Below are 14865 nucleotides of genomic sequence, written 5' to 3' on the forward strand. Positions count from 1 at the left end.
ACAATTTGCAAATCGCAAGGCAGAGGTTTAATGGGGTGAAAGAAATTACAGTTATTATAATTGCAGTTACAGTATACCTTGAACCAGCCAGGCCTGGATGCAACACACTTCTTAGCATCTGCAAGAGCTTCATCGTACTGATACATATTGAGATAGATAAGGCAGCGGTTGCTAAGAAGAGCCCCACGCATCTCAGAACACGACTCAGGGGAGTAGTTGATAGCCAGGGAATAATAACGGATCAGTAGATTGTCTTTGTTCTCCTGCATTTCCTTCTCTTTGAAGATGATATTGCCACGCTCACGCCATTCCAAAGCATTTCTCTGAGGGAAAAATAATTAAATGAGCACGTTAACTTTTTCATCCATGTTACCCTGCTACAGTGGATCCTTGATTTTAATTGGATATTACGATAACCTCGACTTTATGATGGCCCTTTTTCTCCCGGCGGAAATACAGTGAAATGTATAAGAAATGCTTTTCAAAGCGTAATTTTTACCTCAATACAGCGATTATTACTGATTCTGTCTATCAACAAAGAGAGAAAAACTCAAGACACCATCCGCATACAGTACAGTAAATCGGAAGTTTGATTTAGATTACAGTCTTACAGAGAGTAACTGAACTGTCTTCTTACACAGAGTACAGTAACAATGTTATTATTTTGTAAGAGTTGAAAATTAACCCGACCTTGCTACAACAATATTTTCCATAGATTTTCTTTTATATTTTAAAATCGAGGCCCTCTTTGCAACGATACCTCGTTTTTAACACATTGACCCCTCAACCGGCCTTTACCGGCTTTGGGAAGTACCCACAACCCAAAAAATTCATAAATGCAAAATAAACACAACAAGATGAAGATACTCAGGCATCAGTCTAAGGGATAAATGGTCTTGCAGATATGCATCCAACCAATGTGTTGGCATCTACTCTCAAGCCAAATAATAGCACAGGTTCTTTGACAAATCTCAAATCGAACAAGGAGAGAAAAGCAGAATCACCCCTTTAAATAAAACGCTCAAAATACCACACAAGGGAGAGAGATCAGCAAACACAGCTCAAGACACAAATAGATACCTTTATTCTGATCCTCCAGGTACATTTCCTTGGCCTCAAAACTCAATGTCCATTCCTTGAAGGATTGTACAACCACGAAAATGTCTTTACGTATTGCAAAGCATTCTAGGAGATCCAGGGGAAAATTCACGAGGGGAGGGCCAGTCAACACTCCTCTTCCCAAAGTCAGATGGTTTTTTATAAGTCTTTTCACCCCGAAGCCAAACAAATCAATTCCAGGTCATACAGACCCAGAATAGCAGTGTAAACAATTTTGGAATCAATTTGGTTTCAGACAGCATTTAGGAGAGCTGTGGTGATTCATTAGAAAATAATTTTCTCATCCAGGCAAAGCCAAACAAGAAAAAATCATCATGAATCCACCTTTGCTTGCAAATATCCATAAGCAAAGCACTCAATTATGCCCCAAAAGACTTCATGATGTCCTGAGACACTCTCCTAATATGCTCATAGCTGTATTTTTGATGAAAAATACAAGCAACCATCAACTTGTGCTGGCTTCAGCACAACGACGAGGGATTAAAAGTGGCGACCGCAAAGCACTGTTGGAAAGCTTGGGTACCGCTGACTAGGTGCAGCTGTGTTTGACTTTGACGGGTATAAAACTCAGAATAGGGGGGGAGGTATCTGTTTTCAGTCTGTTTTTTGTAAATTCAGCTCCAAAAAAGCCAGGAGTCAATGGGTTAAGATACATTTTCTTTCTCCCGAGGTATATCGTAAAAATTGGCAAGATGGAAGCACACTGACTTTTATTTACTTGAATCACTAGCCTGTAATGTACTTATAGCCAATCCCAAAGATGGAATCTGTTTGCATTTTGGCACTTGTATTGCAACATGGAAACAACATTTTTCCAAAACTTGCTGCATCAAGTTTGTACTTGTTTGTACTGGACCTTGTTCAGTAGACAGCCATAAGCTCCATATTTACAAGACTAAACATCAGAAAAATGTTCATAAAATTTGTACAAATAACTATTACTTTAAAGTACATGTGTGCCATCAGAATTATGTTGAAACAAGTGTGCTTTATTTTCTTCTTAACCATGACTACTCCATTAGTGCATATACTAACACAGGGTTATTACACAGGCTATGTGTGGTTTACCTTACCTCAGAAGGGTGTGGATGTAAAGAGTAGGACTTCATCCCCGCGTCAATACATTTTGCATAATCCTTCTCTAGAAAGTATGCACCAGATATACTGTCTTGACAAGCGCCCTGAAGATTTTTCAGCCATGTTGGGCAAAGCTCAATGCAGGCATAGTACACTGGTAGCACCTGGTTTGTCGAGATGTAGTTTGGATTTAACATTTTCTCTGCTTCTTTGAACAGGAATACTGCACGGTCCTGGAACACAGACACAGTGGCCAAAGTAAAAGATATATAAATGTGGAAAAAGAGAGCAAGTAAGGACGATGCTTGGATTGTCCAAGTTATTAATAAGTCTTTTATTACTATAACGTCCTCAGACGCCTGTAAAATATAGGCCCAACTCTGAAACGTCAGAAATGCAAACTAAACATCACCAGACCCGGATACTCATGGATTCATCCAAGGCATAGACGACCTTCAAAAACGCATCCAAGCAATGTAATTGAATTGACTCCATTGCAAAATATTAACCTTGATTTCTGACCAATTAGTAAACAAATGCTTAAACTCAGAAACACGAAAACCCGTTGTATGGCAATAAAACTTGGTATGGCTTGTTTTCAAGTACTCAACTACTGATAAACACGGAAATTAAGAGTTTGATTTTAAAAGTATTTATATTATTTATATTAAAATCACAAATCTAATAAAATGTGATTATTCATCAATTTTGTTGTTGCAATCTATAGCATTTGACATTTCAAGATTCAAAATATTGATGAGGTTCGACCAAAACCTACATAAAATGATTAGCAATGCTACAGAAAATTTGTTAAAATTAATATTACCATATTGCAAACAACTGAAAGCAGATCACCTAATTACATAAATTTGCAGTATAGTTGTTGCACAGTATTACATACCTCAGAGATGAGGTTCTGTTTGCCATAAAGGCAACCAAGATCAGCATTCCTCCTAATCAGCTCAGATGCTAACTTAAACTCTTTCTCTTCCATAGCGCACAAGATGGGAGGCTTTTGACAGCCTGGTGTCCCATCAACAAGTGCCCCGTGATCTGCCAGTGCTGAAATTAGTGTCGGAAGGTCACCTGGTACTTTAGCAGCCACTATCTTGCCCAAATCACATGATGCAGTATCACACTCATATAGCATTGCCAACCCACTATCTCCTAGCCCATGTCCTTCAATCCCTCCCAAAAAAAGGGCCCACAGTTTTGCAAAATCGTTCTTCTTGACTGCTTCATTTGTGGCTCTTTTAGTGAACTTTTTGCAATGTATCTCCTCTAGCTTTATTCCTGAAGGAACACCTGCAGAAATCAACAATAACGTGAATTAGTTCACACACTAAATACACACTTGGTAAACAGGAAGAAATCATTTTGGTATGAAATCACCTATATACACCTATAACATCTGGCTAGGCAGAAAAAAGGTGTGACAAAACTGAACTCAGCTGCCGGATTTTGGTAGGTATTTGTGACAAGTCACTTTAATATTCATTCTATGGGTTGAGCAAAGTTAGGATACTGTAGCATGCTCTGATGGAAGTACAGTATACAGTAAACGTCAACTAAACAAGCAATAGTACTCTACACTGTTGGTACTGTACCCACCTGCTTTAGCTGAGAGTGCAAGCATCTGGTCAAAAACATCATATTTCTCCTCTTCTGCTTCACAGAGGTCATATGCAGCAGAAAAAGCTATCATTGCCTCAACTCCCTGGTCAGACTGTGCAAGACATGAGCCAAGACGATAATGGCCCTAAAGTATAGCAACACAGTAGAGACACACATTAAGAATATGCAAAAATAAATAAATGAATGAATAAATAAATAAATAAATAAATGAATGAATGAATGAATAAATGGGTGGGCGGGCGGGCGGGCGGGCGGGTGGGTGAGTGAGTGAGTGAGTGAGTGAGTGAGTGAATAAAAACACCCAGCCAAGCAAAGGTATAAACCTTGCAGAATTGTTAGAAATACATGTGTTTTTAATTTATAATTATATGGAATATGCTAAGGAAAAAAGTGTGAGCCACCTCCAGCAAAAAAAAAAAAACAGAGCTAGAAAACTCCATTTACAATCCAAAAGGCCAAAAGAGCTCTAATCTAAGCATTTTTTCTTGGTGAGATAAAGTGCCATATTCCATGGAAACCCAAAAAGTATTTATTTCTCACAACCGATTCACAAACCATTCACAATCAGAACCTCATAGAAAATAATTACCCAAAAGATGCTACGATGTTTTGTTTCTGGTCGCCTAAAAAAGGGGTGGCTAAACCCAAGGGCGAGCTACTGCATGCTGTACCTTGGACCAAGAGGGTCTAGTCTTGACACACTCCTTGGCATCCGTAAGTGCAGACTTCAGGAAGTTCTTTTTTAAGAAAGCCAGAGAGCGATTGCAGAGCAACTGAGACACTAGCTCCTTGTCGGAGTGATGCGCATATGATAATGCCAGGGAGTAGTACTCGTCCAGAAGACTGTATTTGTTGGCTTTGAAGAGCTCCTTACCCCTTTCCTTCCACTTCTTGGCCTCAGACTGAAATGCAAAGAGTCAATAGTTAAATGGGTGTTAAGGACATCTCATTAAGCATACATAGTGTACAGACCCAAATGGTTTGCTGCGCTTAAATGTTAAACGCTCAAATGTTCACTCAGCACTGTAGCGCTATGATACTAGGAGAAATCCTTTACTGTGGCCAGCTAGAAGCTTTTCCAAGGTAAGAAAATCATAATGCAACAAAAAGTATAAGTAACTACTGTACTCTATGCTGTAAATGCTCATTTTAGCCCCAAGCTTCCAATAAGCGCTACACTTCAAATCAGTGCCCCACCTAAGGTGTAAATGCTGTATGTGCCCCTCTATAAATAAATAAGTACCCTCCCCAATCAAAAATGTAAATATTGATGATCAAAGCATAACTTTTAGCTTCTTTTAGAGACTCTTTTTTATTATTGAACAATGAAACACTGGACTATATTGGCTGGAGTTGTTTGTGTAATTTCTTACTGATTAATTATTTATTAATTTTAATACACATGGTACATATGTGATACTTGAAATGAAAACATGACAGTTATCTTAGAGCTGGAGTCTGAATTTTGAAATAAGTGCCCCCTTCCAATTATTGTCCACCTTTAGACTGACTCAGTGTGCTAAAACAAGCATTTTAATAGCATTTTACAGGATATACCACAAAAAATGCACTTAAATTAAGACTGTATTTGAATTAAAATGCACATCCCATTACTAGATGTTTTTACACATTTTGCATGCAACAAAACATCTACTGTTGTTATACTGTATACTAAAATTCAGTTTCAGCTATTTGTTTAGCCATATACAAATTATTAAAAATATTACAAAATAAGGTGTAATGAGGCAAGGAGCTTAAAGAGAAACCATACATGAATGTTTTTTTTGTTTAAGACATCAGAGCCATATAGCAGGCTCTCGTAAGATTGGGGGGAAAGGCATGATATAGAAACATTAAGAAAATATGAGGTAGCCATACCCCTGCTGGTCATTCCCTCATAATCTTTTAAAATATTGGGGCACATACCCCCAGTGCCCCATCCTCTGCTACGGCCCTAGAGATGGTGTACTTACGGCTGACTTGCACTGTTTCACTTTAACTGCTTCTTTGCCAGCTATCAATGCTTTGTCATAGTTCTTGAGGCAGAAATAGCACGAAGCAATGCAGTTGTGTGCTTCAAAGCACACTGCATCCATATCCGCTGTACAAAACTCAAGAGCTAGCTTATAGAGATCCAATGCTTCAGCATACTTTTTCTTGCCAAACAAAACATCTCCTATTTTTATGCTGGCAGCTCCCTGACCCTATAAAAACAAAAAAAAAAAAAATTTAGTATTTGGACAGTGCAAATTAAAATCGGAAAAAAATACATAGATGTAATGAAATGTGTGATGTACATGTGATAGTAGAGGCGTTTCAACATAATTTATCCATGGGTGGGTGTGTCTCTGAAAATGGTACACATCCTTGCTTCCTCAATACTGCTGTAATGGAACTATTTTTTTTTTTAATTCATGCCTTTTAACAAGTAAGCTGAAGTCATTTCTCCTATATTTACTGCATTTTGAACACTAAAATTGAGGTCTCCAAGCTACTTAACTCTGACTACAAGAGACTTGAAAAAACAGATTGAGGAATCATCACTTGGAATGCAACAAACCCACTGGCAGTGACCACCCTTGAGGCAGTACTTAACAGTAAAACAAACAAAAAAACAAACAAATGCCTTCTGCCTTAGTATTACTGATTGTGGTTACTTATTGAACACAGAATCTTTAAAGCTAAAGAAGAAGAGAGCTACCCCAAGACACAAACCTTGGCTAGCTCAGGGTGAATCTTTCTACAAGAGTTGATGTCCTTTCGTGCAAATGAAATATCTCCTTTGCGGTAGTACATTGTTGCTCTGCGCACCAATGCAGAAGCAGTGGTGATCACTTTGCGGCTCTTCTTGCTGAAGTTTAAGACAATGGAAAAGCAGTGTATTGCAGCATCGACATTCCCCGCATTAGTCATCTCATCTCCACGGTCAATCCATCTGTTTGCCTGTACCTACAGATGACATTCACAAAAGTAATAAAAGAATCTACTTACTACCTGTAAGTGCTATTTTAAATTACACAAGTAAAAATTACACAATAAAAATACCGTACATTGCAACTCCATGGATGGTTGAACACTTACATCACATGCAAGCTCACAGCCCAATGCAAGCATCGGATCAATCTTAAGTGCTGTGTCTATGTCACTGCAAGCGTCTTCATATCTGAGTAACTGCCAGTTGACCTCAGCACGATCTCGCAGCAGCCTGACAAAGAAGTCATGAGGCATATTGGGAGGGATGCACTGTAATGCACTGGTGTACAGCTCAACAGATTGCTCATAATTTCCCATTTGTTGTGCCATTTCAGCCATGCCAGCCATCTCTAAAAAGTTGGCCATGCTGAAAATGAACAGAATTATTGATAGTGATTGCACCTTTATTAATCACCTTTGTCGTGTCTTCCCACAACTCTTTGTGATGCATGTGTGAAAGGAAGGTCTGATAACAAACTTCGCCATCTTTACTTTGTCCACTGGCCTGGGTTTTACAAGCATGTTTCAAAGAGTTTCCAGAAGACATGGTTAAGGTGAGTTATGCTGGACAAGAAATGTTACGGTGTGCACAACTGTTTGTTCTGAAGTGGTTTGCTAAAGTTTTTTTTCATTGTTGTGTCCTACAAACAACAACAACATTAATCGCAGAGCAACATTGTAGAAAGTATGGGACCGTCATCAATTTTCAAAAATTAGTCCTCGCTTAAACTGGTTTTGCCCTACATTACTGGGACCATCAGTTGCTATTTTGATGAGCTCAGAGAGTTTACATTTTAAGAAAGATCACAGAATTTTTAAAAATAACGCCCCTTTAATTAGCCATAAGAAATACTCTTTGAAATGAACGTAGAATGCAAATAAAACCTCACGTTAGAATAAAATGATATTAAGAGATAAATACACAAACGCACAAACCGGGAAATAAAACGTCAACATTTTGTTATCTCGAATAAAGTTGCATCTCTCTAATCTTCGTGCATTAAAAACATTATTCTCCGCTTCAAATACCACTTCTAAGAAAAACTCATACAATTAACTAATATCTATTGACAATACAGTAAGTACGACTTAAACATGTTGCAGGTTTTGTGACTAACTTAAAGAAGAGAGAATTCGCTCTGATTTTCTCCATGAGAGAAGCAAACATACACAATCACAAACATGCAAAGACTCGATACGGTCCCCGCTAAAATATAATCCCTTCTTGTCATAGGCATTCTTAAGATGCTCAGAAAATAGCTGCTCGCAAATTTACGCAACTGCAGTCCTGGACACTTACATAATAGAGCATGAATTTGGGCTTCCTCTTTAGATATCTGTCTTTTAGGCCATGTTGTTGGGACTTCACACGTGGGAGAAAAGAATCACAACAATCGAGCTATCTTCCTTCTTCGTGTTTAGGTAGATTTACGCTACTACGACATTTCTTAAGCGTATTTCTATGGCTTCATATAGCGCGATAAATAAAAACTTTCATATCTTCTTTCCTCACAGGAGATGGCCATTGTTCCTGTTTGCACGGCTTGTCTTTCCTAGAAATGCGCGGTGACCCGGGGCGCAAAAATATTCCGAATCAATACGACGGAATCCCGATTGTCTCTTCCTTATTTTTTCGGATGGACTTCGGGGCTACCTCGTAGAGGGTTTTGTAAAATAAATAAACAGAGAACCGTGTTCCATAACCTCCATTGTCTTCTCGCTGATATAGCTAATAAAGAACAACTAGCAACAAAAGATGCGATTGAGCCTCCGTTAAGTCTGAAAAAAGAAAATACTGCAATTTCCGTGATTATTTCAAACTCTCTAATCGTTTGGCTTATGACTTACCGTTTGAAGATGCTCACATTCAAAAAGTGACAGAGCTGAAATGTTAACATTATTGTATTTCATCTCTCTCTCTCAAAAAAAGCGACGCAGAATCCTTTCCATGCGACCCGCTTCCTCAATGCTCACGGCTCATGGTGAAGTTCAAACCCGCGACATACGACATCAACAGTTTTTTTTAACAAGGAGAAGCGCGCGCTCGTCAACGGAAAACAAACTGCGCGATAAAAAGAAATAAAGAGCATCATCCTGAAGCAAAACACACAAAGTACTCGAGATCTAGAAGCAAAATGTTGAATAAGTAATGGCGCGTGTCAAGAGGAGGGGGGTCCGAGGGGTCTGGACGAGACGAGGCCTCGTCTTTCCTATTGCGCGCAACTCCTCTCGTCTCGTCTTTCTTCTTCCCCAACCCTTCGTGCCTACTACGGGCCTTTAATATTTTGTCAATAATTCCAACAGATAAATCGCTTTCTGGTTAGTTCCGTCGCATTAAAAATGACGAGAGATTACATTAGTTGCTTTTTGGTTGGTCATCGCGTTTGCATAGAGGCTGTGTTCAGGGTCCTGACAGGGGACACCAAATCCCGTTTGCCGGCCGTTATTCTCGCAAAATCCCGTTGGTTATACTGTATATTAGGGCTGAAAGAGGGCCTAGATTTAGAAAGGTTTGGAGTCTTAGGAAGTTAGGTCCGCTAAACAGCAAGGCTTGAAGTTTGATGCTATTAAAAAGCTCTTAAAATGCAAAAAATTCTATAGATTAACAACGTTTTCAGCAAAAAACGGGAAAAGATTTGAAAAATCCCGTTCCCCCTGAAGTATGCGGATTTCCGTTCCCGGTAGACAAATCCCGTTTTCCCGGTAACCCTTATCCCGCGTTTTCCCGGTAACCCTTATCCCGCGTTTTCCCGGTAACCCTAATCCCGCGTTTTCCCGGTAACCCTAATCCCGCGTTTTCCCGGTAACCCTAATCCCGCGTTTTCCCGGTAACCCTAATCCCGCGTTTTCCCGGTAACCCTAATCCCGCGTTTTCCCGGTAACCCTTATCCCGCGTTTTCCCGGTAACCCTTATCCCGCGTTTTCCCGGTAACCCTAATCCCGCGTTTTCCCGGCATATCAAACATATTCCCCACGGATAGTGTCCTTCGTTCGCTGTGCCTTATATGGTCATATATGCCCATATTTAGAAGTACTGGAGTTTCCCCTTTCGCGCTTCTCCAACAAACATGGCGGCAAACACTGATTCCCTAAAGACTCGTAGTGGAAGAATTATAAAGAAACCGGATCGCTTGGTCAAATATTTAGACCATTCCTCAGTTGATACGTACGTGAAAGAAGAGAAAGAGGAAGAAGAAAAAGTCTGGGAGATAGAGAGAGTTTTAAACGTTGAGGGAGACTATGCCTTTGTGAAATGGAAAGGCTACAGCGATAGATATAATTCTACGGTTTCTCTTTCATTGAATCCGCAGTTGTCATGCTATTTAGCCGTGAATGCTGGGAACCCCGACAGTAGTGAGGTAGCAAGAGAAAAGCTTCCCATTCTTTGCTCCGAGGATAAGGAATTGTGGCTGATTCGACATGCACTGTTCGATGAGCTCCAATTTCGTACACCCGAGAATGACACGGGACTCATTCGGAGAGTACAAGTGAAAGTCCCACTTTCAAAGGGGGGTTTTTCCGCTTTGTTTGGTAAAGGGACATTTTCTTTTGCTACCTCACGAAAGCTGGATTTTTCAGGGACCCGTAATATTCGGTTCCCGTGCACTGCTGTCGAGTTTGGCACCGTTATTGGTACGGAGTTTATGGCTCGGCAACTGCCAGATTCGAGTACCATATGTGAAGTTGACTCATCTTCGAAGATGTGGATATCATGAGGATACGAGCTAAGGATTAATTATGATCATAGTTCGTGCCCCCGTTGTACTTACATCTCTGAATATGGGTCAGAGGAAGAAAGGCCTAGTATGTGTCGACCGCTAGAGCGCAAGTATCCCCCGCTGAGCTTTTTGGAGATCAGCTTCGTACGGCGTAGACGGAATATGCTTCACAACTATGGCTCGGTAAGTTAAAATCTCTCTATATAAACTAATTGTTGACATCTGTTTCAACCGATTTCACTGTATTTCCAGTCGAAAATAAAGAGGGGGAATTTAGATCCAGGGAATGATACAGATTGTTTTGATGGTTTTAATGCCTTTATATAATAATGTGGGTACAAATAGTTATACAAGTTATAAATAGTGATATTTACAACAGTAATAAATAGCACCAAAAATATAATAAATAAATAAATACATTTTTTTCTTTGTCTTCACTGCTTTTGATATTTTCTCTTGACCCTTTCCAAATTATTTTCCCTACTGAACAGTTTTCTGTTTTCCCTCTCCATGATCTATAGAGATAAAAATACACAGTTGTAGCAAGCGATTAGTCTAGATAACATGACGTTTTTTTCACTTGGAATTACCTGTACAGTGTAGTTGCTATTTTTCCCCCCTTTCTGGCTACCCCTGTGGAATGTCTTGTTCTGCATGTGGTTTTTCTTTTCCACTGTCTGGCAATTGAACTGGTGGATCGTGCCATGAATCTCCAAAAATTGGGGGACATGATAAACAAGAACTGTAGAGAAAAAAATGCATAAAATTACTTGGTCTCGGAGATCCCAAGTCAATTAAGGAATCTCATTTTAATCTTACCATGTATATATGGAATTACATCCTGTGGAGAGATAAAAGAAAGCACAATTAAAATAATATATCTACTTGTTATTTTTTCAGTGACATATGATCAAATGAGGCTTGTGTCCTGCCAGTTCAACTAACCACAGGGATGTAGAATTACCTCATCAAACGTGGCCTTTCTAAATTTGGTTCCCCATTGGCGGGCCTTTTCTTGAAAAGCATCTGCTCGAAGATATGCTTCATCTCCAGGATTTGCCCCAAGAGCATCAGTGAGGACCATCAAACTTTTCCACACTTGTGTCAGCTCTGATATGCTAAGAATTGTTTTCTCACAAGTGGGAGTGGACGATGGCTACAAAACACAAAGCAATTGTTAAATTAGCTTTATACACAGTAGTATCCTGGGTGTGCTGGTCTTTTTTATAATGAAAATAAAAATCATACCTCAAACACTATGTTGTTGCGGTCAAGATGATCCTTGAGTGTGGCACGTAGGAAGTCCTTGGTGCCTGTCGACCTCAGATGGAACTTCCTACATTCCTCCACTAGCTGGGCTTTGGTCAGACAGTCAAGGCTGGTGATGGACTTGTTCTCCATGTCTCCTAGGAAGGCATGGATATCAAGCCCCCTAATGATAGTTTCCAAACCATCACCTTTATAAGGAAAAGAGGATTCAAAGAAAATAAATAACGAAACTTTATAGTAATTTCATATTAGTTTCAGTTATTATAACAGTCTTTTCTATTAGTCAGTTATTTACTTACAATCCAAAGAGCTCCACTTGGTTGTGGTTTTGCCACTGTCATCCTGGACATCATAGAAACAAAACCTCACACCTGCAAATACAATATGGCAAGAAAACAAAATGATAATCACCATAAGACATCCCCTATACCCATTTACCCTATACATGAAATTTTTATTTACCCAAAGCTTCTATTGCTTCTTCCATGGCTTTTTTAACATTCTGCTCTATAGCCCAGCAAGCAACCTAGAAGTTTAATATATACCAGGAACTTTTTTAAAAAATGGCTCAATGGAGATTTGAATTTGTTAAATAAGCATAATTTTACCTGGTTGAGAAGTTTTCCCATGATCCTCAATTTGAGGTGCAGGGTGTCGGGTATGACCTTGGTAAATTCAATGTCCACGAGAGGTAAACATTGAACTCCCTTGGCATTTGGACACCCAACACGTGCACGGCACTGGTTTAAGGTTCTGGTTATGGGCCATTGTGGGACTGAAATTTTTATCAAATTTATCTAGTTATTTATAATATAGCTGACAATGGAATAATTCATAAAAACAAAAATCATTTAATTCATTACATAACATTCATTATATAAGTAACAAAATTAAAAAACTTACTAGAAAAGTCTCTGATCATCCTTTTGCTGCATTCGCACCAAATGCAGAAGTACAAGGCACAGGGACTATTAATTCCGAGAATACACGCCATGAACTTCCAGTCAGCACACATCACCCTTAAAAAAAGGGATAAAAGTTACATATGTCCTGTTTAATGCCAGATCATAAGATTATTGGTTGCAAAAAAAATGAAACCTACCAATCAATAGTGTATTCAAGGCCATTAACAAGAATGCCAGTTCTCCCTAGGGCCTTCATCTCATCAAAAACCCCTCTCAAGGTCGCCTTTAGGATGTCATATGACTCCTTGCCTATAATAAAAAGTGTTCACAGATATATGGCTTTAGTTGACTATATCATTAGGAAGATTTGTTCTCGCTTACAGCTGCAATAAATTAGCTGCAACCAACTCACCATCATATATAGATATACAGTATTCCCTTTCTGGGCTTCTTTTAACAGAGTTTTCTGCTGGAAAGCAGAAGGTTGTCATAACACTCCCAAGTTTTTTGGTGGTTTTTCTACCATCACCAGAAAACCAAAGGGTTATAACATTGCCCCCTGCATTTCCAATGACATCTGAACTATAACTTAGAATGTCCTTGATGGATCTTGAACATCCTTTTGCATTCTGAAAGGAGAAACTTTGTTTAATGAATTATTGGGTTTGTACAGTATTTGCTTGTTTTAAAGGATGCAAAATGTGCTGTGCACAAAGCAAATCAGAATTAAGACTATCAACAGACTAACCCCTTCAAATTCTGTAATAGGAATGATTGCATTTTGAGCTTTTCTCTCTTTCTGTATCCCATACAGTGATGGCAAGCTGGACCCAGCTACCATCTTTAGCTCATGGTATGCTGAGTCAGAAACATCACCATCATCTTTGGCCTGAGATTATAAAAATAATCTAAATATAGAAAAAATAAGAAACCTACAGTACTGTACATGTACTTCTATAATACCTACCTTGAGAGCTCTTTGGATCTTTTTATGGTCAATCTCCTCAGGCTCAACCCTCTCATTGAAATGTAGGGCAAAACTGACCATACCAACTTCAAGTTGAACCTAGAGATAAGGAAACATTGAAATGTAGGGCAAAACTGACCAACTTCAAGTTGAACCTAGAGATAAGGAAACATTTTATGATAAACAAATGCCATTATAACAGAATTGGTAAATTTAGGTTGTTTCCATGTGTACAAAAATTCTAAACAAACCTCAACAACTTTCCAATCTGTTGGAAGCTTCTCAAATTGCTTCTCAAGCCATTTTTTAATCTCTGACTTTTTGTGAAATTGAGCTTTTGGCTCAAGGTCACAAAAAGGCTTTCTCGGCTGAAGAAAGGGCTTTTTTTCCTTGCCTAGCTCCTTTCTCATGCCATCTCTCTCTTTGACAACATCAGCGAGTCGATGTTTTAGCTCTGACAGCTGATTCTCGAGCTCTTCGATTCTAGAGTCCCGAGAATCACACAGCCCGATTTCACGGACTTGAGGTAGTGTGTAAGCCAATCTTTGTTTTTTCAATGGCGGATCTTGTGTAAAATTAGTCAAATACCCTTGCACCATCATTTTAGTAGATATCTATCATGAACAAGCAAACGAGACGACTAAACTTTTGAACCTCTTCCCGCCTAAGTTTACCGAGATTCTGCAAGATGATCCCCAAAAAACAACCCGTGAAGATTATCTAGATAAGAATTGCGCCAAAATTATACAAACAAAAAACGGAAATATTAGAAAGGAATACTTAGCTTCTCGTCCTTCGGGTGTTTCTGTACTCTTCAGCATCAGGATCACACAAGGACGTAGTCGATTAAAATACCTACGAGGGCTTTTTTCCACAAGTTAGGCTGGCAGAAGAAAGATCTAGCCCCTACAGGGGTATTTGATGAGAAAAATAGGTATTTTTCGCTTCTATAAGCAGAAATCTCAGGTTAAATAGCCCTGTTTTCCAAAAATAATCGCTCTTCGTCCGCCATCTTGGATAGCTCAGAGAAAACCCATTTGTAATTTGCCAGGTTACACAGCTCCTAGTCTCAGTCTCTAAAAAAGCGGCCGAGCGAGTTTGAATAACACCAAAAGTTTGATATGTAACCCTTATCCCGCGTTTTCCCGGTAACCCTTATCCCGCGTTTTCCCGGTAACCCTTATCCCGCGTTTTCCCGGTA

The 14865-nt window shown here is 39.2% G+C and overlaps 2 protein-coding genes across 5 annotated transcripts in view; both read right to left on the reverse strand.

Annotated features, from left to right (window-relative positions):
- LOC5521964 (TPR and ankyrin repeat-containing protein 1) overlaps nt 1–8877 on the reverse strand; it is a 29926-nt gene extending 21049 nt beyond the window's left edge. The window contains exons 1-9 of one of the 2 annotated variants that reach the window (XM_048733167.1): nt 8653–8877; nt 6913–7171; nt 6547–6780; nt 5805–6035; nt 4503–4733; nt 3808–3955; nt 3098–3501; nt 2193–2429; nt 78–323 (exon numbers count right to left, since the gene is read on the reverse strand). In XM_048733167.1, the coding sequence (XP_048589124.1) occupies nt 78–323; nt 2193–2429; nt 3098–3501; nt 3808–3955; nt 4503–4733; nt 5805–6035; nt 6547–6780; nt 6913–7171; nt 8653–8702 (2040 nt within the window). In that variant the 5' untranslated portion in view covers nt 8703–8877. Of the gene's footprint in view, nt 1–77; nt 324–2192; nt 2430–3097; nt 3502–3807; nt 3956–4502; nt 4734–5804; nt 6036–6546; nt 6781–6912; nt 7172–8104; nt 8520–8652 lie in introns of those variants that run through there. The other variant, XM_048733168.1, reaches the window with a different exon arrangement.
- Nucleotides 8878–9931: 1054 nt separating this feature from the next.
- LOC116602261 lies at nt 9932–14785 on the reverse strand. 3 transcript variants are annotated; one of them, XM_048733401.1, is made up of 13 exons: nt 13665–14783; nt 13446–13586; nt 13110–13326; nt 12895–13006; nt 12696–12811; nt 12401–12567; nt 12255–12318; nt 12092–12163; nt 11772–11980; nt 11488–11679; nt 11343–11364; nt 11114–11265; nt 9932–10274 (listed from the first exon to the last, which is right to left on the reverse strand). In XM_048733401.1, the coding sequence occupies exons 1-13, from the start codon at nt 13743–13745 to the stop codon at nt 10128–10130; spliced, it is 1692 nt and encodes a 563-aa protein (XP_048589358.1). In that variant the 5' UTR covers nt 13746–14783; the 3' UTR covers nt 9932–10127. The 3 variants fall into 3 exon arrangements, with proteins under 3 accessions (XP_048589358.1, XP_048589360.1, XP_048589359.1); XM_048733402.1 differs by lacking the exon at nt 9932–10274 and adding an exon at nt 10820–11038 and having other exon boundaries at nt 13665–14779; XM_048733403.1 differs by lacking the exon at nt 13446–13586 and having other exon boundaries at nt 13665–14785.
- Between the last annotated feature and the right edge of the window lie 80 nt (nt 14786–14865).

Source organism: Nematostella vectensis, chromosome 10 (genome assembly GCF_932526225.1).
Source record: "Nematostella vectensis chromosome 10, jaNemVect1.1, whole genome shotgun sequence".
NCBI lineage: Eukaryota > Metazoa > Cnidaria > Anthozoa > Actiniaria > Edwardsiidae > Nematostella > Nematostella vectensis.